The sequence below is a fragment of the Vespa velutina genome, chromosome 20, assembly GCF_912470025.1.
Source record: "Vespa velutina chromosome 20, iVesVel2.1, whole genome shotgun sequence".
NCBI lineage: Eukaryota > Metazoa > Arthropoda > Insecta > Hymenoptera > Vespidae > Vespa > Vespa velutina.
The window spans coordinates 3,812,428-3,839,096 of NC_062207.1; the positions used below are offsets into that span (position 1 = coordinate 3,812,428).

The 26,669-nt window shown below is 30.6% G+C and overlaps 4 protein-coding genes and 2 long non-coding RNA genes across 30 annotated transcripts in view; 3 read left to right on the top strand and 3 right to left on the bottom strand.

Annotated features, from left to right (window-relative positions):
* LOC124956103 overlaps window positions 1–1,595 on the top strand; it is a 7,033-nt gene extending 5,438 nt beyond the window's left edge. Inside the window, exons 3-5 of one of the 5 annotated variants that reach the window (XR_007103093.1) lie at window positions 1–599; window positions 1,061–1,262; window positions 1,405–1,595. The exon at window positions 1–599 is cut by the window's left edge and continues 1,978 nt beyond it. This is a non-coding gene — a long non-coding RNA (uncharacterized LOC124956103). The remainder of the gene's footprint in view (window positions 600–1,060; window positions 1,263–1,404) is intronic. The other 4 variants (XR_007103094.1, XR_007103096.1, XR_007103095.1 and 1 more) reach the window with 4 other exon arrangements.
* Window positions 1–4,169, top strand: part of LOC124956100 (protein pinocchio) — an 11,774-nt gene extending 7,605 nt beyond the window's left edge. For 2 of the 3 annotated variants that reach the window (XM_047511497.1, XM_047511499.1), the window contains exons 3-6: window positions 2,791–2,860; window positions 2,981–3,112; window positions 3,480–3,609; window positions 3,716–4,169. In XM_047511497.1, coding sequence (XP_047367453.1) covers window positions 2,791–2,860; window positions 2,981–3,112; window positions 3,480–3,609; window positions 3,716–3,826 — 443 coding nt within the window. In that variant the 3' untranslated portion in view covers window positions 3,827–4,169. The remainder of the gene's footprint in view (window positions 1–2,790; window positions 2,861–2,980; window positions 3,113–3,479; window positions 3,610–3,715) is intronic. The other variant, XM_047511498.1, reaches the window with a different exon arrangement.
* A 495-nt stretch (window positions 4,170–4,664) lies between these two features.
* Window positions 4,665–11,803, bottom strand: LOC124956093 (succinate dehydrogenase [ubiquinone] flavoprotein subunit, mitochondrial-like). Of its 2 annotated transcripts, none has more exons than XM_047511479.1 (7): window positions 11,367–11,803; window positions 9,690–10,116; window positions 9,097–9,495; window positions 8,829–8,997; window positions 8,567–8,733; window positions 8,254–8,480; window positions 4,665–8,154 (listed from the first exon to the last, which is right to left on the bottom strand). In XM_047511479.1, the coding sequence occupies exons 1-7, from the start codon at window positions 11,442–11,444 to the stop codon at window positions 7,618–7,620; spliced, it is 2,004 nt and encodes a 667-aa protein (XP_047367435.1). In that variant the 5' UTR covers window positions 11,445–11,803; the 3' UTR covers window positions 4,665–7,617. The 2 variants fall into 2 exon arrangements, with proteins under 2 accessions (XP_047367435.1, XP_047367434.1); XM_047511478.1 differs by having other exon boundaries at window positions 11,358–11,802.
* LOC124956104 lies at window positions 10,836–18,111 on the top strand. 6 transcript variants are annotated; one of them, XR_007103103.1, is made up of 7 exons: window positions 10,836–11,827; window positions 12,328–12,454; window positions 13,359–13,596; window positions 13,664–14,245; window positions 14,697–15,079; window positions 15,334–15,624; window positions 15,874–18,111. It is a non-coding gene; the product is annotated as an uncharacterized LOC124956104 (long non-coding RNA). The 6 variants fall into 6 exon arrangements; XR_007103099.1 differs by having other exon boundaries at window positions 13,664–13,851; window positions 13,976–15,079; XR_007103098.1 differs by having other exon boundaries at window positions 13,664–15,079.
* LOC124956102 (succinate dehydrogenase [ubiquinone] flavoprotein subunit, mitochondrial-like) lies at window positions 11,367–15,648 on the bottom strand. Its single transcript, XM_047511501.1, has 10 exons — window positions 15,321–15,648; window positions 14,783–15,069; window positions 14,507–14,645; window positions 14,225–14,393; window positions 13,956–14,151; window positions 13,662–13,859; window positions 13,387–13,581; window positions 13,166–13,309; window positions 12,936–13,046; window positions 11,367–12,794 (listed from the first exon to the last, which is right to left on the bottom strand). Exons 1-10 carry the CDS (start codon window positions 15,421–15,423, stop codon window positions 12,708–12,710), a joined length of 1,629 nt encoding a protein of 542 aa, XP_047367457.1. The 5' UTR covers window positions 15,424–15,648; the 3' UTR covers window positions 11,367–12,707.
* Window positions 16,315–25,908, bottom strand: LOC124956091 (uncharacterized protein DDB_G0283357-like). 13 transcript variants are annotated; one of them, XM_047511472.1, is made up of 9 exons: window positions 23,494–25,908; window positions 23,177–23,323; window positions 22,530–22,772; window positions 21,786–22,124; window positions 21,161–21,549; window positions 20,907–20,987; window positions 18,611–18,694; window positions 17,086–17,985; window positions 16,315–16,976 (listed from the first exon to the last, which is right to left on the bottom strand). In XM_047511472.1, exons 4-9 carry the CDS (start codon window positions 22,065–22,067, stop codon window positions 16,760–16,762), a joined length of 1,953 nt encoding a protein of 650 aa, XP_047367428.1. In that variant the 5' UTR covers window positions 22,068–22,124; window positions 22,530–22,772; window positions 23,177–23,323; window positions 23,494–25,908; the 3' UTR covers window positions 16,315–16,759. The 13 variants fall into 13 exon arrangements, with proteins under 13 accessions (XP_047367428.1, XP_047367429.1, XP_047367430.1 ...); XM_047511473.1 differs by having other exon boundaries at window positions 23,177–23,326; XM_047511474.1 differs by having other exon boundaries at window positions 22,530–22,714; window positions 23,177–25,908.
* Window positions 25,909–26,669: the final 761 nt, after the last annotated feature.

The window sequence follows — 26,669 nt, forward strand, 5'->3', positions numbered from 1 at the left end:
ATGCGTTTCTCTTCGTCAATGTACTACACGTTGAGTGCACGAGTCTAAAAAATAAAAAAAAATGCACGAGTGAGGGGCGTGTCGGAGCGAAGTGACGGTACTGACGACGAGGACGGTGGCGTCGCGGGGCTTGGGGGAGGGGGGGGGGGTAGCAGTTCCCTCCACTCCCCATCCCTCTCTATGGCGCTCGTCGGCCCACTTGGGCGGCAGCCTTCTTTCCGTTTGACTGTCTCACTCCACCGCCTACCTCGTTCACTACGCTCTCTCACTCTACCTACGCTTTCCACTCTCTTCCTACGTTCACTCATGTACACACCGCAGGTTATAAAAGTACCCCGCGCAATCGTCAGACTCTTAGTCAACTCACGAACGTTTACGAGTGCGTATATGGCTCTCTTCTCTTTCTATTGTTACGTTCGTTCAATTTGAATTTCGAAGAAAATTTCAACCGTAAATTTCTTTGCGTGTATACGTCTCTTAAAATTCCCCGAATTCGGACGCAGTTGCAGCCTTACTTCCTTCTCGGGAATATTTATATTGGAATTAAGTTTTCCATCCTCGTTATTCCCTTCAGTTTTTCTAAGGATTACTTCTAATATGTAAGTTTATACACCCCCCTCTCCACACGCACACACACACACACACACACGCACGCACATATGATATTAGAGGTTATTTTCGTTTGGAAAAAAAATTAAGATGAATTGTTTTATTATTGACGTATGTATGTAATAAAGTATTTATTAACATAGATCTGTGTATACATAAGAAAGAGATTAGAAAGTTGAATTCGTAAGAACATTTCATGTTGAAGTCATCGTTGTATCGTCATGAGAACGATACCACTCTCGAAGGACGCCATTTTCGCTCGCTTTCACCTCGCTAGCCTTCGTCCCTCTTTACTTTTTCTTTTTTCTCTCTCTCTCTCTCTCTCTCTCTCTCTCTCTCTCTCTCTCTCTCTCTCATTACACAACGTCGACTTCGTTTCCATGGAAAAATAACACATCAGTGACAATAGATTTGATTCGATTCTGTTGAAATATAATGTTTTCATTTTCAGTCGCATAATTATTGTTTACGACGCATTTCTACCATCGATTCGATCAATACTTTAAACTTACATGTATCCCAACCAACTTCAGCTTGGTCCTTCCGTTCTCCGGATTTAACGTTGAAGCTTTCTCTCTTTCTCTCTGTCTTTCTCTCGTGCTTTATCGAGCTGTTTGTGAACATCGACCGTTATACATTGACCGCATTTAAAGGTGACACACCATCGTTATAATAACTTTATTATATTACTTTTTTAACGATTTATAATATATTCATTTGCAATTAATTTTTTATACTTATATTTCGTATGTCTGTGTGTGCGTGTTTAATTAATCGAATGTCTCCGTTTCAAAGGTAAATTCTATGGAAACGTTAACGTAGATTTCTCCCAAATGATATGAATTCTTCGACGTCGTTCGGAAATCACGTGATATACACGATAAAAAAAAGGAAATAACAATTGACCGGTTCTTAACCGTACCAGGCACCACCACAACCGATCCCTATCACTTTTGATGAATGGCAACACGAAGATAAGAAAAAATGTAGGAGCTTTATTGTGACAATTTTCTAATTATTACATTTAACAAAATTCGTGAAGTTGGTTTCGATCGAGTAAATATTACGTGATTCAGGAATATTTCTTCGAACGACTTAATTACGTTCTTACATAAACTTATATAAACATGCTACAAACACGTGTATTTTGAAATAGCCTCCCTTATATGCGAAATCATGCCTGCCATTCTTCTTTATTGATCGTATTTTTTTTTCTTGCGTCCTCCACGTTAGGTCGTTGACCTAATTCAAGACGAGCCCTTTTATAATATTACTTTGTTTTGTTTTTGGGATGGAATTTTTCTATCTTTGTTTTATTATCGATAGAATTCGCCATTTCATTTCGTTTTAGTATATTATTATTCATTTTGTTTCAGAATACATTAAGAACAAAACGTAATATAAATTATCTAATATTAGATAAGAGATATGGAAATTCATTTTGACAGTGGTTCTCGAATATAATACTTTATACTTTTCGTTTTAAAAACAAAATTGTTTCTTCTTAGAATGAAATTTCATTGATGGTAACTTCATAGAATTAAGCTTGTTCTCTCTCTCTCTCTCTCTCTCTCTCTCTCTCTCTCTCTCTCCCTCCCTCTCTCATAGTTTCTATTTTCAGCTATATAAGAAATAATATATCTTGACACACGTCACAAGTACGTCATCGTAGTATTTCCTTGATTTATCGATAACGCTTACGTATTTTATGTTGTTGACCCTCGTCATCGTTTCTATCCCTCCCTTCTCTCTTTTCTTCTCTTAGTTCTGAAACATAAATTCGTTGCATAAGTTTATTACGTGTTTTTTCGAATTGCGTCTTACAATCGTAATCATCCTGTTAAGAATAATAAGAATAATAAAAACAATAGTTTTTTGTTTTCTGAAAGAGTGAGAGAGAGAGAGAGAGAGAGAGAGAGATAATAGAAAAATCAGAGGAGAACTTTAGCCAATCAGAAGTAAGCTAAAAGGCGGGCTTTTTCAAACTAACTTTTTTATTGTTGATTATAATTGGACGCGCGCGCTTGTGTGTGTGTGTGTGTGTGTGCATTGAGAAAATCAGGTCGTCTACATACAGTTGCAAGTTTATTTTTAATTAAATCTTATGACCTCATACTTCCTGCCAAGTCGAAAGAAAAGAACATTTATCTGGATGGTTGATTTATTATTTTTTGGTTACAGTCGCAACGTATCAAAACAACATGTCTGTCACTTCGGTCCAACCTGCTTCTGAAAGTCTTTCACGTCATGGGTAAATTGTTCCTAATTAATTACTATTCTATAATATCCAAACGTATGTCATTATGATTATGAATGTTATTTGAACTTTGAAGAAGAAGAGAAAGAAATGAATTTTGTTTTCTTTCAACAGAAGTAACGTGTCCCTCTCTTGTCACAGTTTATGCGATAGTGTAGACGATGGTCTTCAAGGTTCTCATCCTCAATATCAAGATACGATTCTAACCATCGAAGAATTACGTGCCCAATTGAACTCATGCTTTACGTGAGTACTTGTGATTATTGATGACTTTAAGGAAGAAGAAAGGAGGGAAAAGTAAATCTCGTTTTTAATAAAATAAAAAAGGAGAAAGTGCTTTTAGGAAATCGTTTGTATTAATCACATTTTGAAAAATATAATTTTAATATATTCAGATTAAACTACACAATGCCGCTGTTATTATTGATTTGAGAAACGTTTCTTTTTTATCAGATTACATTTCGCAATAAGTGTATGTTGAATGTAAACATCTCATACAGTCCCTTCTGTCAAAATACAGTGGTACCATATTTTTTTTTGTTATCATCATATTTTCTTTTCTTCATTATCTTTATTTATTTCGACTAACATTAGTATTCATTGTATTTATTAGGTGTGGGGTCTCTTGGAGCGAGGAACATGTCTCTCTTGATTGTAGTGAATGTGGTGGTTATTCTCTTCAACGACCTTGTCCACTTTGTGATGGACGTTGTCACACGGCATGGAAACGTGATCTCACCATGGTAAAGATTTTTTTTTTTTTTTTTTTTTCCTCCAATGTTATCATTTGTAATCACTCCTCGTGTAAACAAACACAAAGAACAAGAACAAATGATCTTGTATTTTTAGTCTCATGCAAGTGGTAAAGCAAGATGGATCGGTGAATGTGCTCTCAGTTGTGGACCTTCTCTCGAAGAATCTTTGGTACCAGCTTTGGAAAAGCTAAGGGCAACCTCGTGAATTTATTCGTCAACATTATCATCGCCATCATAATCCTCATCGTCATTATCGTTGCATTGTCGATATTTTCGAGCAATGTCATCGTCGAGTCGGACAACAACGCAACAACCATTGCACAAGACTTAATAATCCATTTCACTAAATCCCGTTTAGTGTTTCTCATCATCCAATGGTCATCATCATCATCGGTGCGACATGAGATGTGTGAATGTGGATTATTTTTTAGGTATATTGAGAAAGGGAGAGAGAGAAAAAAAGAGACAGAATATTCGTACAAACTTGAACAAAAAAAAAAAAAAAAATGATTCCGGAAAAATTTACAGATACACATTTCTAAACAAAATCAAAAGAAGAAAAAAGTATTGTTGGTAAAGCAGAAGAAGAATCGTTTTCAATCTACTGTACTTGAGAATCCTTGCTGATTGTACTACTTGGATAGAATTAGAAAAATAGTTTTCAAAAATCACAAAATCTCTCGAATGTCATATTAGAAATCGACTAAGAACAAATTATCTCCATTAAGTAAAAAAAAAAGCCGACGTTTTACTAACCAAAATATAATTGGACTTGCATATATCATAGATAGAGAAGAAATATATGTGTATATATATATATATATATATGTATATATATATGTATATATATTATATCACTGAAGAGATAAATTTCAGAAAGAGCGAGAGGAAAAGATATTTTTCTCGACACAAATATTGAGCTAATAAACATCTCGATTTAAAAATTTAATTAAACAATTAAAAACAGAAAAAAGCAAAAATAAGTAAAAAAAGAATGTGTGTGTGCTGCATGCGTATACAGTTTGAAAGATTGAAATAATTAAATTTCTTTTTTTTTTTTTTTTTTTTTTTTTTTCCTTTTTTTTCCTTTTTTTCTCTTTCTTTTTCTATATATTCATTAAACTTTATTCGAGTTTGTAATTAAGACGGCAAAGAAAATATAAGACTTTGGGCATACAATTAAATAAATAAATAAAGAAAAAAAAAGAAAAAAAAAATAAAAAAAAAAAAAATAAAAAAAAAATAAAAAAAAAACAAGAAATAATTATTTGTGATTTATAGAACGTATATAAAATGAATTGAATAAAAATGCGTGTTCTCGCGTTCGTGTGTAATATATGATCTTCGCTAATAATCTAACTCTAATCATAATCATTTTAAATCTTTCAATTAAGATTTCGAAATCGAAAGTCCTTTATTTTGCATTTACTATATCATCATCGAATTATATTATTCGATGGAATTAATGGATCATGGAATTATTAAGTAGACTACACGGATTCTTGTTAAAGACTGTAAGAGAAAGTTTAAGGGAAAAAAGAATAATAGCAAGCAACAAATGCATTAACTAAATTGCAAAGAAAATATTGTAACAAATTTTATCAATCGATGTCGCTTCTTTTTTTACATGTTAACTAAAAAAGTTAAATTTAAGGATAATTTTTCTTTCTGTTTTAGATATAAGCCGTTGATTATGAAAGTGTGCACCAAGTTAAAAATTAAAATAATTTATTGTGTAACTCGTATACTAATTATATATACGAATTAAAGAAACGTTAAAACATTTTTTACTTAAAGCACACTTTCATTAAATATCACGTGACAATTAGACCAAATTATATTTGGTCTTAGATGAATTCGAAAGATTATAAATAATAAAAAAAATGTTAATGAAATCATTCATTGGACCGCGTACGTGTAGATTATGAATAATAGTTCAATTTATTAATCACATCGCAACTAGACAACGAGCAAAGTTTTTTAAACAAACAAAATTCTTGTTCCTTTATTTTTGTTCAACGTCGCTCGTTGTTTAATTTATACATATGGTTCCTAAATGGATTTACCGATAGGCATGTCGATAAGTCCGTGTAAATTAGTCGAAAGCGGTGATATATGAAGATTCTTTTGCGTTTTTCATTTATTTTTCTTGTCTTTCTATTGAAATTTAATAATATTAATAATAATGATAATATTGCACATAATGATTCAATATCGACATGAATTTTCTCTTGCACAATACAACATTTGTCGACGACTTTTCATCGTAAACTTTCGCCGCCAATACGTATCGCATTTTCGAACGTGAAAAACATTTTTATTCATTAAATATAACATTAAAGTTAAATTGTAAATTACGAAATTTTCAAGTAACAACAACAAAAAAATCAAAAGTATTGGCTTCTTGCCGAACATCTTAATTTTTAAAATTACTTTAGAAAATGTCTTCAATAGAGTAATTTTTATTTAATCTTCTTTAAAATACTTATTTATGACGATAATATTTAAATTATGGGCATAATAAATGATATTTCTCGGATTATGTGTGCTTTCTCTATTGTTAGTTAATTTTGTTTCAAGACAAATCGTATTTGCATGTTCCATCAATATTATTCATTTAAATCAAGGATAAATTGTTTATATAAAAGAAACGTGGAGTTGTTTGTCATTAGTTAATGAGAAAATTCTTACCAATGCTTTATTCCTTATAATAATTGTAAATGTTTTTTATACAGTTTTATTGTTTCTTCACCATTAACATATGCTACAAACCCATGCATATTCATTCAAAATATAACAATAAATTGCATGCTATTACGAATTTGAAAAAAAAAAAAAAAAAAAAAAGAAAAAAAAAAAACAGATTTATGCGAAAGCATCAATAATTTGATTGTCGACACAAACATTTTTGACTAAACTATTATATCCATGAGTATTAAGTATGTAGCCGCAAGAAGTCTGTGTACTCATTTTGTATATAACCTTTTAAGGAGTACACGTTCCTATAAATCCTTTAGAAAGGTCTATTAAAAAAAGTTCTTTAAGTTTATGATTATAATCACAGTAATATTAATGTAGATAATGTACATTGAAAACAATTTCAAATTAATTTAGATCATAACTTAATTTGCTTGACATGATTTTAAGGCATATATATATATATATATGTATACATGTACATATACATATATACACAAACATATATATACACACGCCACACTCACACTATATACTTAATTGTGATGATTACGAACTTTTTATTCTTTCTTCATCATGAATTGGTGATCAGTGAGAAAAAGTGTTGTTGTATAATTTCTAAGTTTACCTAATAACTTATATTCTATATGTAAAGCTGTTAATTTTTTCAAGAGGGATTATATGCAATATTTAATTTAATAAATATATGCTACTTTATTGCAGCACGATACACAGCAGGTACTTCTTCGCATGATATTAAACTCGCTTGAAAATATTGTTAATAACAATATTTAATTTATCGATGAAGAACAAGTTCCTTAAAAGGTTTCTACTTTTCTCTTTTTTTTTTTTTTTTTTTTCCTTTTTCTTTTGCTCGTTCCCTTTAAATCATACTTTCTATAATTACTTTAAATAAACATAAAACAGGACTCTGTAGGAGATCAAACAGTTTATCATCTTGAAACAATGAAATATCAGCACCAACATCCTACAAGGATAACTAAATCTCACCCGCTAAGTGTGTAAACATTGACAAGAATTTACTTTGGTGCATTCTATTATTATTATTATTATTATTATTATAGTTTTTATATTGTAATAAATTAATTAGTTCTTTTGTGTGTAGGTAAAGGGAGTATGAAGAAAATTATTTAAGATTTGTTTTCTTAATCCCAATTAACACACAATGATATTTAACTAAGGACAAAATGAACAATGTACTTTTTATATGCGATATGTGATATCTCGAATTTTCTTAAATGATGTGAATTTCGATATTAAATTAAAAATAATAGCGATCTAATAGGAACGAATTGCTGGTGGTACTGTAGCGCATTCCTGTTTGTTAAGCGTGTTATCTATCACCGGTCTATAGTTAATAGATACTTCTCCTGTTCTAGGATTAATAGTTGTAAGAGTATGTTTTCTCCAATGTTGATCCAACGGTTTTGCTTCTTGATTATCTAAAGGTTTACTATAATCATATTCATCGATTCTATTTTTGAAATCTTCACGAGCATGAGCTCCTCGACTTTCTTTTCTATTCTCTGCGGCTACTATTGTTTGCATAGCATTGATCATCAAGTTCTGTAACTCCAGTGTTTCTACCAAATCAGAATTCCATATCAGCGATCTATCGGATAGTTTCAAATCGCCCATCCTTTTATAAAGTTCCGACATCTTTCGACATCCTTCTTGCAAAGTTTGTGCATCTCTAAACACTGCGGCGTGTGTTTGCATAGTTTTCTGCATGCTCAGTCTTAAGTCTGCCGTGGGAACATTACCATTAGCATTTCTAAGCCAATCCAAATTAGCAACTGTCTCCTCGCCGGCATTCTACAAATGATATTTTGACGAATTAAAAATTAATATATTTACATATTAAAAAGAAAGGAAAAAGAAAAAAGATTATGTTTATCGGGAAATAATACTAACGGATCTCAATGGTCCTACAGTTTCGCCAGGTTTATTTTCTTGCGCAATTGTCTTTGCACAAGCTCGACCAAACACAACGAGATCAAGTAATGAATTTGCACCAAGTCGATTAGCCCCGTGAACCGAAGCAGAGGCTGCTTCACCACATGCGTATAATCCGGGTACTACTTGGTCCTCATCATTTCTTCTGGTTAATACTTGACCTTTATAATTTGTTGGTACACCACCTGCAAAATTTTTCTTCATATTATACGATTTAAAATTTGGCCTATTCATTTTTGATAAAAATAATAATTTGGAATCATTTTTATACCCATATTATAATGCACAGTTGGTATAACAGGTATAGGTTCTCGTGTTACATCCACTCCAGCGAATATCATTGCAGTCTCTGAAATACCAGGCAATCTAGCTGCCAATTGTTCAGGTGGCAAATGATGTAATTGCAAATAAATGTGATCTTTTTCCGGTCCGACACCTCTACATGAAATAAAATATTAATGAATAATTTTCATAGGGTAATCATCATTGAAATAGATCTTGTCAAAATAAATTGATATTGTTAATTTGTTTACCTTCCTTCACGTATCTCTATGGTCATTGACCTAGAGACTACGTCTCTCGAAGCTAGATCTTTAGCAACCGGTGCGTAACGTTCCATAAATCTTTCACCTTGGCTGTTTATCAAATAACCACCTTCTCCGCGACTACCTTCCGTTATCAGACAACCAGCACCATAGATTCCTGAAACGTAAAAGTGATAAAAGTGATTTTATTCAAAGACAAAATGTCTTATACGAATAAATGATGTAGTACAACAAGACAATATTCTCAAATCTATACCGGTTGGATGGAATTGTACAAATTCCAAATCTTGATTAGGTAGGTTAGCTCTTGATACCATTGCTGTACCATCTCCTGTACATGTGTGCGCGGATGTACAGGAAAAATAAGCACGTCCATAACCCCCGGTTGCTAATACTGTATTTTTAGCATGGAAACGATGAAGTGTACCGTCCTCTAGATTAAGTGCAATAACCCCTCTGCATTCTCCGTCTTCCATAAGTAAATCCAATGCAAAATATTCGACGAAGTAATTACAATCGTAACTCAAAGATTGTCCATAGAGTGTATGCAGCAGGGAATGGCCTGTTCTATCTGCAACGCAACAACATCTGTGCGCTTGGCCTCCTTTTCCAAATTTCAACGATTGACCTCCAAAAGCGCGTTGATATATTTTTCCTGAAAAAAAAAAAGAAAAAAAAAAGAAAAAAGAAAAAATAAAAAGACTGTATTAAAAATATATATTCATTTTATACATATAATATTAAATATTATAAATACTTTTAATTTATAAAAGAGAACAAAAAAGAAAAAAAGAATAATTATAAGATACTTTTGTAAATGTATGCTCGAATAATCTGGTAATAACTTACCGTCAGAAGTCCGACTGAATGGCATACCACAATTTTCTAATTCAATGACTGCTTTAGGAGCTTCGCGTGTCATATAATGTATCGCATCCTGATCTCCAAGCCAATCAGATCCTTTAACGGTGTCATACATGTGCCACTGCCAATTGTCTTCTTCCATATTACCCAAAGCAGCGTTGATACCACCTTGAGCAGCTACGGTATGTGATCTAGTTGGAAATAATTTTGTAACCACTGCAGTTTTAAAACCTTCAGCGACGAGTCCATAGGCTGCACGCAATCCTGCACCACCTGCACCAACGACGACAGCATCGTATTTATGATCTACCAGAGGATATTGTTTAGATACTGTATCGGATACTTTGGCAGCTGTTCTATTAGATGTGTGATGAAATTGATGTGCACCGATAACAGGTAAACCCAATTTATTCTGTAACACATAAGGATATTATAAGCATTTAATTTTTGGGAAGAAAAAAAAAAAAAGAAAGAAAGAAAATTGTCACTTTAATCCGTTCAAATGGTCTGGAATATTTTACATAACAGGATATATAATATTGATACTTTTTCTTTTTCAGAACACTTCTTATACTCCATAAGAATATAAACATTGTTCCTACCACGCGTATATAAAAAAAAAATTAATATATTTATTATTTATGTACCTTGAGGAACACTTTAATTAAAATATACAAACAGAAGTTTCCTAAATAATCGAAATGATTCGTCACGTAATTAAGAGATTAATTGTATACTAGAACATTATATATATATATATATATATATATATATATATATATATATATATATAGCAAATGAGGTTTGTTATACAACACACTAATTTATTGCCAGCAAATGTATCTTGCCATATGGATAATACAAAAATCATAAAAGAAGATATATACGTACGATCGTAAGGCTACTTTTCTTTATCTGTTCCCAACTGTATCAATGTGATTAAATTCTTTCTCTAATCATTAATATTTAAATCTATAAAAGTATTTCATATTTTATTATTTAAAATTGGTGGAATTAAAACATCATGATTATTGATTAATATCTCTAATTAATTAGTCTCTAATTTTAAAATTAGAATCCTATCATAGTTGCAATTAGTTTTATTTACGTAACACACACACACACACACATATATATATGTTATATTATTCGATAGAGTAACGAATAAAAAACGATAGCAAATGTTGATATATATGAAAATAAATTGATTATATTTTATGAAAAATTTGTAAAGAATATAATATTATTTTGTATTTAAGATGCATTTACGGCTTAGTTCGAACAAGTTTTGTGTGTGTGTGTGTGTGTATGTATATATATATATATAATGAAGTTAAAATTGAAGAATAGATGCTCTTTTTTATTTTGTTCGTTCTTACGAAAAGTATTAGTATTTTGTTTAAAAATGGAAAATTGAAATTCGAATGGCGCGTCATAAGGCACATGATATATATTATATATATCACAAGGAGTATCCCCTATGACTTTGATTTCGTGTCCCTCTCTCTCGAAATCTTACGTAATATCAATACGCCCCGGCAGCGGCGGTTACTTCGTTGGTATGTGTGTGTTGCACCACACGAAGAAGAATTACGCTATTGAAAATAAAAAAATTACATAACGTTTATCAAATAGAAAAAATTAATTTCTCACCAAATTTACCATTACTTTCGTAGTCGTTAGTGTAACTGTTGGTGAATTTCTTGAAATAAAACTGGAAGCCTTTAAAATCGTACTCATTTTAGTTGATTTATGTAATTTAAAACTGTATATATGTTCAATAAAGAATAATGTGTTTTTCTTCTTCTTTTCCTTCGATCAATGTCGTTTTCAATAACGTCGTCGTCGTCGTCGTCGTCGTCGTCGTCGTCGTCGTCGTAGTCGTAGTCGTAGGAGTAGTATGGTAGTCGGTGTTTTTCCTTCCTTATTTCACCTCGTTCGTCTATATCTCTTTTGTCTTCTCTTTCTTAAACGCCCATACAGTTACTTTCGATTGAAACAAAGTGAGGAAGAAAAATTGAACGAGTTATTCACGAGGTGCGCGAAATCACGACGAAACCATGATGCGTTCCAGTCGGTTGATTGCCGAGCACTACCGCAAGACCGACACAACACCAACAGCGGTGCCCATTTCCTCTAACCAATAACGTTACCATTTACAAAAACATAACCTCTTTTGTCCCTTCTTTCGTTCGAATATTTTTCTTTTTCGAACATTTTTTATTTTATTTCACACAATTTTAAGGTTAATTTGCGAGAAATATTTCAAAGAGATGTGACGATGAATAATAATCAATATTATCGTTGTTATTAAAAATTGAAATTTTCATGCCTTCTCGAAGAGAATTTTCCAACTCCCCTTCATCGCACAATTTTCAATTCTGCCAAATATTAAAATGGCGCCAAATTCAAAATACATGCTTCCCTTGCACGCGCGCGCAGCGCACTTTATTAGTGGTTCTCATTCTTTTCTTTTTCGATATTATCGAATTGTTTTCTAGTGTCCTTTCGTTCTTTGAATATCAACATGAAAGGAATTATGTTATTAATCATTTTAAGATTAGTATAAGTGTTATTCATCGATGTTATTTGTATTTTAATTTTATTAACTTATATTTTCTAGACAAATATTGAGATGTTGAATGATTTGGAAGTTAAGCAATATATATGAATTTTTTATCTTTCTATGAATTGAAAAAAAAATTGTTTGACCGTTAAAGAATTCATGATTTTATCGTCATAGTTTTAAGGTAAATTATTTTCTATTATCTAATCGACATTCTAACGACTTCTTTTCGAATCTATTTTCTTTTCATTAAGAAAAAAAGTTTCATTTTTAAATTAATGACATTAAAAGGATATGAATGAATGGCACAAAAAAAGATGTATATTCTTATCATAGTCCCTTAGATATAAATAATAATAAATCAAATATGTATCGTCTAGTATAAAATCAGTCAATGAGATAAGAAGATGGTTAGTTATTGTTGTTGTTGTTGTTGTTTAATATGATCGAATGGTAGGCGGCACGTGCTTAGCTTCCGTTTCATCTAAAGTCGTATCGATTACTGGCCGATAAGAGATACTTATCTGTAAATAATCAAACTCTGTAACTATATCTATATTGAGATTAAAAACAAAGATAGGATTATTCGATATAATATATATAAAAAATTATTATATATATATATATATATATATATATATACACACAAACTATAAATAATTTACCGATCCATCATTGAAGGCCCAAGATAACGTATGCTTACGCCAATGTTCCGAATATGGGCGCATTTTTTGATTTTCCAGAGGTTTAGTATAATCATATTCATCGATTCTTTCCTATAATGGATAATTGATAAACATTTGAATGGTTAGAAATAAAGCAGAAACGTATTCATATTGATAAAAGTTTGGTTAATTTTCCGTAAAAAGAGAAACAAATAACGCAGGAATTTTACTTTAAAATCATCTCTGGAATGGGACCCCCTAGATTCTTTACGATTTTCAGCCGCATACACGGTGTGCATATTAATAAGCATCATATTTTGTAATTCCAATGCTTCTACGAGTTCTGTATTCCAAATCATCGATTGATCTTGCACCTACATTAATATACTTATTTTAAGACTTTACATTTTCTTTGTTTTATAGTTATTGAAATGGCCATATTCGAACTCACACATATATTCGGTAAATCGCAGGTGAAGAGCTTCGTCATTTGTCGGCATCCTCTTTGCAAAATATCGCAGGTTCTAAATACCGAACAATATTTATGCATAGTTTGTTGCATCGATTGTCTAAGCTCGACAACAGGGATGCAACCTTTCGCATAACGAGTCGCATCGAATCGACAAATTGATTGTTCACCTATATCCTTGATTCAATTGACGTAAGTCATATGTAATTAAATTTATCAGAAATAAAACGGGTTTCTTAATTTTATATAAAATTTACAGCAGGAATATCATCGTGCCGTTCACCAGGTCGAGTAAGGCAATCAATTTGATCGGCAATTGCTTTACCAAAAACGATGATTTCTAATAAACTGTTAGCTCCAAGTCTATTGGCACCATGAACTGATGCACATGCAGTTTCACCAGCCGCCCATAATCCATCTATCACACTATCTTCTTCATTTTCACGTGTTAATACCTGTTTTATATAAGTCATCCGCGTCATAGATATTCATTTATACGTTTTCAAGTTTATCTAAAGTTCATTAAATCGTTTTAAAAAACAAATTCTAACTTGAGCTCGCCAATTCGTAGGTATGCCACCCATATTGTAATGGACCGTTGGTATGACCGGTATGGAATCTTTCGTAACGTCAACGCCAGAAAATACCCACGCCAAATGTGAGATACCTGGTAACTTGTTTTGTATCGTTTCAATCGGTAAATGATTTAGTTGAAGATGCACATGATCTTTCTTTGGACCTACACCTCTATATACAAAGAAAAGCATAAATGAAGAAAGAAGGAAAATTTGCGTTTCATGTGGAAATAGATGAGAATCACCTTCCTTCGATTATTTCTATGGTAATAGCTCTGGAAACGACGTCACGTGATGCTAAATCTTTAGCTATTGGGGCGTATCTTTCCATGAAAAATTCACCTTGAGAGTTTACTAATTTACCACCTTCGCCTCTACTACCTTCCGTTATTAATATGCCGGTTCCATACATTCCTATGATACAAGAAAAAAAAAAAAAAAAAAAAAAAAAAAAAAAAAACATCGAAATTATTTAATGTATGATTTATTTTGAGATGATTGTTATAACTTTTAGCGATAATATATACCTGTAGGATGAAACTGTATAAATTCCATATCCTGTAATGGCAATCCTGCTCTAGAGATCATAGCCATGCCATCACCAGTGCAAGAATGTGCACCTGTGCACGATAAATAACATCTACCAGCACCACCTGAAGCTATAACCTTAGGTATGGAAAATGTAAATTTGTATTAATAATATTCACTGATATAAAGGAAAGGAAAAAGAAGAAGAAGAAGAAGAAGAAGAAGAAGAAGAAGAAGAAGAAGAAGATGATGAGTCCAATGAATGAGACAAGTACCGTGTGATGAGCTCTAAAACGATGAAGTATACCAGTTTCCAGTTCCCAAGCAAGAATTCCTTTGCAACACCGACCGTGCATTAAAAGATCAAGTGCAAAGTATTCAACATAATAATGAACGTCATATCGAAGGCTTTGTCCGTATAAAGTATGGAGAACGGCGTGTCCAGTTCTATCTGCTACAGCACAAGTTCGATGTGCTTGACCACCTTTTCCAAATTTTAACGATTGCCCACCGAATGCACGTTGATAAATTTTGCCAGACTCGTTACGACTAAATGGACATCCTAAAGAAACGTAGGAGAATAGTTTTGTTATATTAATTTATGATATACTCAACAGATTGCAGACCTTTTATTATGTATTAACCAAAAATATTGCTTTTAATTAATATAACAATAATATATTATATTTGCAATGAATTAATTAAGTAATATAAATATACGTATTTTGATATAGTATACATGATAAATGAAGGAAATGTCTGCAATGTGTTTGATAAAAGAGAAAAAATAGGAAAAGTTGTTTTTAAAAAAACCATAATTTTCTAGCTCATAAATTGCACGAGGTGCTTCTCTGGTAAGAAAGTGTATAGCATCCTGATCTCCTAGCCAATCGGATCCTTTGACGGTGTCGTACATATGATAAAGCCAGCTGTCCTCGTGTTCGCTCGCTATCGCGGCATTTATACCACCTTGAGCAGCTACTGTGTGCGATCTCGTTGGAAAGAGTTTAGTTATTACCGCGACACGGTATCCTTTACTTCCTAAACCAAATGCCGCTCTTAGACCTGCACCACCTGCTCCTAATATCGCTACGTCATAACAGTGATCTATTACTGGGTAATCCTGTGAATTAATAATCGAATTAATTTATTCAGTTGATTCAACATAAGAGAATATATTTAATTAAATAATTTTTTTTCCTTTTTTTCTTTCATAGCCCTCCTCCCGGTATTTTAGAATTGAGCCATAAATAAATCCTTAACTAATAACATTGTTTATTTATGGAATCAATCGTATATATTTATCTTTTTATCAGCTGATCACTTACGTTTCCATTTGACTGGACACCACATTTTGCTTTTTCAGATGGGCTGACATTAACATGAAATTTTTTGCCACTTATTCTCCATGCTGACTTCGTCCACTGATTGCGAGAGAAAAGAATTAAATGTGATTATATTACGTAAATTACAATTTTTTTCTTTAATTCTTTTTTGTTTCGTTTTGTAAGTTATGTAATGTATATATTTTTAATTACCCTTGGTTGAAGTGTTATAAACTTTCTTAGATAACGAGCTAACATTTTCAAGGAATACAGAATCTTTTTTTCTGATACAGTCTGATAACCTTAATTCTATGTTGTTATTTTCATTTGTTAATATTAACAAAGAAAATACGAGAATTTATTATGTTACTCTCGAAAAATTTTACAGACGAGATTGAGAAAGTGAAATAAATGAAAATGCGATTTGCAAACTTAAAATATTAAATAATAAAATAAAATATAATAATAAGATAACAAAATAATCAAGCATAATTATTTATTGCATTTGTAAAAATACAATTTTAACTTACAAATAATTAATACAGATCGAAATTGGCATAGTACTCCGACATACAGACTGCTTATTTTATATTATTTTATAATAAAATTATAAGGGGACACGCGTGTGTTCCTCCTTTTTCTATAAACTTAATTAATTAAATCTGAATTAAAATCCAAAATTAAAATGCAATACTTCCTGAGATAATAATAAAGGACACTTGAATATATAAGTTACATATGTATATTACAAGTATCGTTTTGACAAGAAGTTTAATTAATTATTGCATTTGTTTGTAATATTCGTAATTAACGATTCATCATCGATTCTAAGGAAAAGAAAAAAAATCTTCTTTTCCAACACTGAATGAAAAAAAAAAAAAAAAAAAAAAAAAAGAAAAAAAAAAAATAAATAAATAAATAAAGAAATCAAAGTGCAAGCCTCTTGACACCACATTGACAACAAAACTTGGCAGTCTCAGGAAATCTAGATCCACACTCGTGACAAAATCTTGACATCCTACATTTCGTCTTTGAAATCGGTGGTTGACTTTCTCGACGATTATTCCTGGACATGTTATCCTCCATACGATTTGTCGTGTCGTTGTTGCTGCTGCGTCCATGGTTGGAATATTTGCGATTTAAACTAATATTATACAAAAATATTGAACATTTTAATTTTTATTATTGTTGTAATATTATTGAGTAGTTTATTTAACTATCAATCTAACAATCTAACAAGTCAAAAGATTAACCTGCTGTATGCAGAATCAGCATTAATTTTATGTTCCTGTTGTTTGTAATTTTCCGCTGAAGAAAATTCCTCGTCACTGATATGTCCATCAAATTGTCTGTTATTATCAGGAGGAGGTGGACCATTGGATGAAGTTCTCAAGGATTCGTTTCTTAGGAGAGACCTCAAGGATGGAAAAGAACCATTACCAACGATATCATCTTCGAAAGAAGTTATTAATTGATCGAATACAGAATTAGAACGTTTTAGATCAATCTCAGAAGAAACGATCGAGCTAAGGCTAAGATCGCTATTTGAAAATGTTAAATAATCGTTTCGAACGTTATTATCATTATATTTCGCTTCTTGATTATTATTATCTTTAGCGTTAAGAGTTTTATTTTTTCTTTGATAAATAGATTTAGGTGCTGAAAAAGCACGAATCGTTTGTGATCTATTAGGTATAGATTTAGAGATTCCTTTATTAAAAATATCATTTTTATATTGCTTATCGATACTATTAGATTTATCTTGATCAATTTCTGTCCCCAAAGCTAATGATCTGTCAATGATCATTCTACGACCGAGTTCTCTATTAGAAATCTTTTTTGTCCGATCGTTTTTCTTTGAATCATGAAAATCTTTAAGAAATATTTCACGCGATAGTGAATTTGTTTCTGTGGAATCGCTCGAAAAATCTGATGTGAGTTCATCGAATTCGTTGGTAATGGATTTTTCTAAAAGATTTGTTTTAGTTTGGTATGGGTATTTAATGAAAGCGGAAGAATGTGAAAGAGGAAGGAGAGATTTTGTTGACGACGACGATGGAATTTCTGTTAACGATAAATCACTCGAATCCGATAACAAATCTTGCATTTGTCGTTCTGCTATTAAAAAAGGGTCGTATTCCTTGCAGGCACCACTGTAACACATATATTCGTTTCCTTTTCTTTTTTTTTTTTAATAACTTTTTATAATTATTAATTTCTTTAGTTTTTCATTAAATTGTTTTTATTTGAACGTTTAAGCCATGTATTCGATATTTTACACATACATACATACATATGTACGTACGTAGCTATATATGTATGTGCGTGTGTTTATATTATAAAATCAAAGTAATGTAAAAAATAAAAAATAAATCGTATCAAAATAATGCAAACATATTATATATATATATATATATATATATATATATATATATATATATATATATATATTAATATATTATACATTATATTTGTACATATGTAAAAATATCCCAGCACATATGAAACTTTTAATGGATGAACAAACTATTCTTTAAAATCTATCTAAAGGATAGATAATAAAGAATAACACACCGTGCAAGCAAAAATCATTTTTAATTTAACAAACACAAATTTTTGCACATTATGATATATCTAATATAATTAACACACACGTGCAACTAATATCTATTAGACAATCCATGCTAAATAAAAGAAGGTCATCAAATATGTAAGTTAATTGAATGAATGGATTAAATGCGAATGAGAGATTAACACGTGCTGACTATACCGACTTACATTCTACACCTAAGCACGAGATTAAAATCCGGTCGTCTGCGCATGTAATTACTCCATAGAGGACGATTAGATGAATTCGAAGTCCTATAAATTCGATGGATGATCGATTTTGATATTGAAAATGATTTTTTTTTTTTTTTTTTTTTTTTTTATTTTTTTTTTTTATAGATTTTCACCTTTGAATCCTCGGAGAAGAAGAATCAATAAGGATTGGTGGAAGGATACGGATTTTTGGATTTCTTTTGTGAAGCCTGTTTTGTCTATAATTATGTGACATTAGATCATTGATCGATCGATCGTTAGAAAATTTCAACGTTTTCTTCCAATAATAATTTTGATCAAAAATTTGTGAATTTTTCTCCGTTGATATATCTCTTTTAATCTCAGGTAATAATTCATATTTATCATAACGATTTTCAATTCTATAAGATCGATCGATATTATCCTCTTCGTAGGTTGAATTCACACGATTGGATCGTTTGTTATTAACGTAATCGATCGCTTCGACGGATGATATCAATGTATCGGTACTACCACGAAGTAAATTCAAATTTTCTTGAATTTTACTATTAATTTTGATGGATCGAATTCTATGCGTTTTCGAATTAATCGATGGAAATCTTTTCAGATCATTCTCGCGATCTTTAAAATCAATCATCTTTAACTTTTTCTCATCCATATTTTTTTCCATATCTTCTTCTTCTTCTTCCTCTTCTATTTCTACTTCTTCTTCTTCTTCTTCTTCTTCTTCTTCTTCTTCTTCTTCTTCTTCTACTTCTTCTTGTTCACTAGCATTTGTAGATGTTTCGTATACGTTATGCAGTTCTTTGGACTTTGTATCAGTCCGAACGATAGATGCACGCGAGTAAGATGAAGCATTCTTATTTGTAGAGTCAACAAAGCTTGAATTATTTCCTTCTTCTTCTTCTTCTTCTTTTTCTTGAACCAATGTTACAATGTTTCTATTGATTATTATATTTTCTGGTGAATCATACGTCTCGTTTACAATCGTTCCTCCATCCGAAGAAGATGATAATGGAACGATATTATCAATCATATTATTTTCGATAACTGAATTTATATAATATACTTCTTCGGATTTATTATTATTACTATTATTAGAATTTTCTTGAATTTTATCATATTTTTCTATTGCATAAATCTCCGATTTAATTTCTGGTAAGCTGTAATTAGACGTTGTATCATGATCCGATTGTATCTCATAATTAATCTCTATCTTTCCATGATCATTTTCATAATGATCTTCTCGAGCCGATATAGATCTAACAATTTTATTATCATTAATATCAATAGAATCGTTAGATCGATTAGAATCATGAAAAATGTCCTTATTAACGATTTCATGATCGTCGGATTCTTTAATCAAGTAAGTTTGATTTAATCTTTGTATACTATTCGACCAAGTTATATTTTTTGCTCGATCATTTTCAAAGCCACGAGTATTATTATCTTCTTGGATAATAAATAAATCTTCCACTTGGGATATCTCTCGATCTCTCTTATCTTTATCGGAAGATTTATCGTCCGATTGAAAATAAGAAAGAGTAAGCCGATGACAATTTTCCGATGATATTCCTCTAACAGCATTGTCCTTTAAGTTAGACCGATTAGACTCACGATCAATTTTCATTCCTTCCCACGTGATTAATTCACCGTTGTCTATGTCGTTGTATATATTACAAGGTTGTACGATCATCCCGATAATATTCTCGTTAACGGTGACGTCGTTTACTTTCGAATTGCCTTGATTTCTAGCAGTGATCATACGATCGACTTTTACCGATCTGCCGGATAAAGTTAGCGTGCGATTTTTTTTCTCATTACGATCTATGGAAGAGATATTGGACGATACGTCGTAATAATCCTCGATCATTTTACTATCCAATCTTCTTATTTGTATATTAGCCCGTTGTATCCTTTTAGATTTCGTGGTATTATATTGGACGGGATCAGTTTGAGATGTCTTGATCTCTGGTTCTCTCTTGTGTTTTAAGGAGATATCGAGGGAAGGGTTCATAGTTCTCAGTTCAGGGACGATCGAACGCAAAGAGGACGTTGGCCTGAGGAGAAGGAAAAAGGGTCAAGGATGATACTCGAGAGAAAAAGGAAAAACCGATTTTTTACAAGTAAAAGAGAAAAGGAGGAGGAGAAAGAAGAAGGACCTTTTTTGAAACGACCTTTGCCCTTTCCCTTCTCCTCGTGCACACCACACATCACGTTTTATAGTACACTCTAATTCTAATTCTATAAGAAGAATTAGAAAACAAAAGCTTACCTAACTATAGAACGTTTTGTTGCTTCTCTAGATTCACCTAAATTATATGTTTCTCCATTATTTGATTGATCCCCTCGGCCACTGTAATAACGTAATGTAATGTAATAATATATATAATATTGTATTATATTAATACATATTGGATAACAACATCATTATCTACATTCGTATGTCGGGCTACAACATCTTGGACTTTATCATCCTGATATATAAAATTGCAATATTAATAACAATTTTTGCTACGTAATACTCACGTTACGATTGTTTTTTGCGAATTAGTAATGTTCTCCTTGATCTTCTCACGAGTATTATCAGGTACAGAAACCGTTTCTCTCACTCTGTTAGGTGTTTTATTGGCTGTACAACTCTGAGAATATTTATCACGATTATTCTTTCGACGATTTTTCAAAGTCGGCGCACGATACTTCATACGCGCTTCCAAACGTTCCTTAGCAATGTTCTTCGTAGCTGGACTTATCGGTAATCTCGTTGATCTTTCCTTACACCAGGCTACGTGTCGATCGTACGCCTTTACTCCAAATTGACGATTACACGTTGGACACGTACCCTTTTCATTCGCTCTCATCGGTGCACCTGAAGACGCGTGGGAACTCGATTGCCTTTGATTGATTATCATACTTGCCTGAAATTATTATGTATCTGGGCTCATTCATAATTCATCTCTGTCTCTCTCTCTCTTAAACGATCATTTCTCATTTGATCTTCAATTAAATTTTTATAAATCAATTTATTCATTTAATGTTACATAATATTTATCTGATCAAAGTCTTACACGACTGAACGTTCCAATCTTTATATAAAAATTCTATTTGAAATGATCAATCATGTTACGTTTATTTATTACATTCAAAGATTTACCGTTTCACTTCGAGCAGCCCTAATTGTTCGTAAAAAATCATCATGCGTCTCTTTCCATGAAGATTTATGTTTCTCATCATTCAAATATCTTTTCTTTTCCTGTCGCGGAAGAAATTCCGCGAGATCAGTACCCTGAATTCTCTGTTTGGCCGAATCGAATGGCTTTCGTTTTTTTGCCGCAGCTCGTTCACATATCTTTGCATGTTTTTCTAAAGATCGTGGCATGAATGTCCGTGTACAAATTGCACAGGGCAATAATACTTCAGCCGCATCTCCCTCCATTTATTCAAATATTCTTTCTTCAAAGTGATGTTCTCGAATCGGTTCATTCAATAAGACCTGTTGGTAAATTATCGACCAAAATTTTTCTTTTAATCATATTTTTTATCTCGTATTAAATTTATAATATTTATATTATATTATAATATATAATAAAATATAATTTAGAATATATTTTCTAATCTAATATAATCTCTATGCTTGTAGGTTATACGAAATATATAATGAAGATCTGTCGGTAAGTTATCGATTATAATTTAACCAAATTGCAATATGTTGGTAAAAATATCGATTACAAATTATTTTCAACTATAATCGATAATTCTCTTTATCGACAGACTCCATTAAGTATTGTATATATATATATACGCTCACACACGTACGTAGAAATATTAAAATAATAATAATAAAATATCTGTTAAATTAGCAATATAATTACATAAAAATACATGCGTTTGTACATACCAGAATTTTTCAGAAATCCTTCTTATAGTCATCGCTATTTCATTGATTCATGATTCACATACGAAAAATAATTTTAAAATAATACACTGTATCCCCTCTTCGAACATCAAACGATTCTGTTCTCCTTTTCCGATTTATCGTTCTTCTCAAGGTCACACGAAAAATACTCGAATTGTTCTCTCAGACTATGAGAAAATATAATGAATAGAAGAAGCTAGATTACCTGCGACTAAGCTAATTCTTCTGGGAAAGAAACGATGAAGATAAAAACAAGACGTCATGTCGCCCCCGCGATATTAGTTTCGCCTACGAGATCTTACAAGTTTCCTTTTATAGCCTTATGACATTTTAACAACGCCAAAGCATTGTATAGCTTTGACAATAAGTTAACATTGTGAGAACAAAACCTTCCTTGAAGAAAAAAAAAAAAAGAAAGAAAAAAAAATTAAAAAAATAATAATGATCATCTATTCTCATAAAATTTACCATTCACCTAATGCACACGATTTTATTTGGAAATTAAAAAAGAAAAATGGTAATGATTATGATTTAAAAAATAAGGAACGAACCTTATATATATCACTAGATACACACTATCCACCAAACTTCGATTATGCTTATAAGCAACGTGACGTATAGAAACTTACCCTCAACGTCCGCCATAACAGTTATTAAAAGGAAAACATTCGTTGTCATGGAAACCTTCACGATTCGATTCGTCATATGGGCTTCGGTACTACGTTGAATTTTGTAGTTTAGTCGATTTTTATTAATTCAATCCATAATTTACAAATCTTCTTTTAAAAAGAATTATACAATAAAATTTTCTATTAAAATAGTCTAATTATTCATAAATAAGGGGGAAAAAAAACAAGTAGGATAGATAATTTAACTAACTAATTTGAATTAATTTACAAATAAGATACGTTTTTAAGGTTATGTTGTATAGATTTTAAACACTTACGGAAATAAAATAAGAATGTCAGTCTACACATATCATTTATTTATTCTTTCTTTACACATCAATGATTCTACGATCGTTGGTCCTCGATCGATGATCTCTATTACTCCTTCAATCAGTTTGTACGTGGATCGAGTTATATGAAAATGATGAAAAACGAATGAATACCAACTAGCATACATACATACATACATACATATATACATATATATATATATATATATATATATATATATATATATATATGAATGATCGAGTAAGGAAATTTATGTATCAGTCTCTTTATACACAAGCTGAGTTAAAAAAAAATAATAATAATTAATATAACAATGAGAACGGGCAACGAGTTTTCTTAAGGAGCAATTCTCGATGCGTGTTAAATAAAAAATAATCCTCACGATCATAATTTAAAAAAAAATCGTTTGATCAATCAATTTGCGAATTGCTCTATTGAAAGCACGAAAAAATTAGGAAAAGAGAATTGAAAAAACTTCATTTCATAAAGTTAACCTTAAATTCAAATTATATATACATATACGTGTGTATATATGTGCACAGGGCCCTCTACTTCTATTATACACGCACACATATACATACATATACTGTGTTCCTATTCATACATACATACATATATATATATATATGTATACACATATAAATAGAAGAAAATCAAATTCTAATCTTGCCTTCATTATCTTGTATATATATTGTAAAATATAATAATAATAATAATAATAATAATAATAATAATAATAATAATGAAATCATTATAAAAACGTTTCGATCAATGATTTAAAGCGTCAGAAAAAAAAAAAAAAAAGAAAAAAGGATCATGCAGAATAATACTCTTATAACAGTACAGTAGGTGTATACACACATGATTTGTCTTAATTAATTTGTTTTATACACTAAAAAAGATAAAAAAAATGAATGTACGAAACGAAAAACAAAAAAAACGAGATATAAAAGAATATCTTTGATGGCATAACCTAAGAACACTGCGTTTAATAATTAAAAAAATCTATGAGAAGAATAATCTTATCGTTGATTTGATTTTGTTTGTTTGTTAATTATTTTGTCTTTTTTGTTTCCTTCTTTTATTCACACAAGCTCGTATTTAATTCGAATCTTCGAACAAACGTAATATTATTGTTATTTTTTATTGGCATTTTTCACATTTTCATGCACACAACATACTAATTAACAAACAATCATTCGTACTTTTTTTATTTCTAATCTCTCTCTCTTTCTTTCGCTCTCGCTCGCTTTCTCTTTATCCGTCTATTCACAACTAATCAGTTTAATTTTTAAAAATCTTTTTCAGAAATCATTTCTCTCAATCGAATATGTTTGATATAGAATAGACTTTGAAATTCATAATTCACATACTGTATCTTTCTACATTATCTAAAAAAGATATTTGCTCACAATTTGTCGTTATTTAATTAAATTTTTACTTGAATATTTAAACGAAAAAAGAAATTAAAAAGAAAATAAAAGAAAAATTAGTTAATTAATGTCGATAATATATCGACATAGAAGCGTCATGCTTATATACATAAGCGAATATTTGGCATGTTTTTGGTTTTTTACAATGAACATTAATAGTATGTAATTAGTAATTTAATAATTATAAATGTATTATATTATTTATAAATGAGATCGAGATTAAGAGATTAATGTAATGTTACATATACAAAAGCGATGTAGAAATATTAAATCCTGTTTATGAAACGTACTTTTTTGCATATAGCATAACGCTTCTTTGAAATTTCTTATATTATTTTGTGATACTTTGAGATTAGGATTAGAAATATTTTAGGATTAGAATTATTCGCATGATTTTAGAATGAATGGAATTGACATGTGGGATAAATTAAAAGATTAAAAAAGATCTTGTTTACAAAATTTACCGACTGTAAGCACGTATGTATATGTAAAAAGTAGTCCACAAGTATAGGTTATTTTAAAAAGAATTATATATAAGGGAAAATTGGAAATAAAGAGATTTTATATCATACACACAGATGCACAGGCAACACGCACGCGCGAGCACACACCACACAACAGTATGTAATACGTTTTACGTACGTTAAATGGCAGTACAATTTGCTTTCTCTTGGTTTAACCAGAATTTTCCTTATTTAAATCATTATGAGCCAAAATTCATTTATCCTAGCATTAAATCGATTAATTAACTTTTTTATCAAACAATCAAGATCATTAAAATAAAAACTGTCTTTTAATTACTAAGCCTCCGCATAGATAGCAGCAGAAGCGGCATTGAAAATTCAGTTTTCTTCTTTATCGATATGAACATTTTTTTCTTGATTTATTTATCTCTTAATTATCTATTTTCTTTTTTCTTATTTTTATACTTTAATCTACTCAAGAGCGTTTTGATAAATTATTCATGTGAACGCACATGTATATACGTAAATTAAAAAAGAAAAAAAAAAAAAAAAAAAAAAAAAAAAAAAAGAAAAAAGGAAAAAAAAATCTATATTTAATAACTAATTTTATTAATTATTCGTTGTGACGTATGTTCCTTTGTTTTTTCTTTTTTTGTTAAGATCAATCTTTTTTCCTGCAAATTGCATTCGAGATTTTATTTTTTTTTTATTTTTCTTGCAAATGTATAAAGCGGATAGAAAAAGAAAAAAAAAATAATAATAATGAAATAAAAAAGAGATGAATAAAAAAGAAATTGTCTTAATATTTGCCGACATAAAATATGTAATATATAATATATCGTTATATATATTGTTATTCAGAAAAATAACTTATTAGCGTTTGGCAGTGTCCATTCTTTATATCCGTCCAACGTTATCTATATATATATATATGGTATACACACACACATATATATATATGTATATATATATATATATATATATATGTATATATATATATATATATATTTCTAAGGATGAGAAACAATATTTAATATTGTTGTATATCATATTTTTACGTATGTTAAAAGAAAAGTATACTTAAAAAACATAATTTATGTAAATATTACATAGATCACGTTTGGAGATTAACTTTTCCTTTTTTTTTTAATCTAGGCAAAATTTCGATACTCTAAATATTATGATAATATAACAATTGAATGCGACACGATGATAATAGAACAGCAACAAATCAATATGATTACATATATTAAAGTGATAAACATA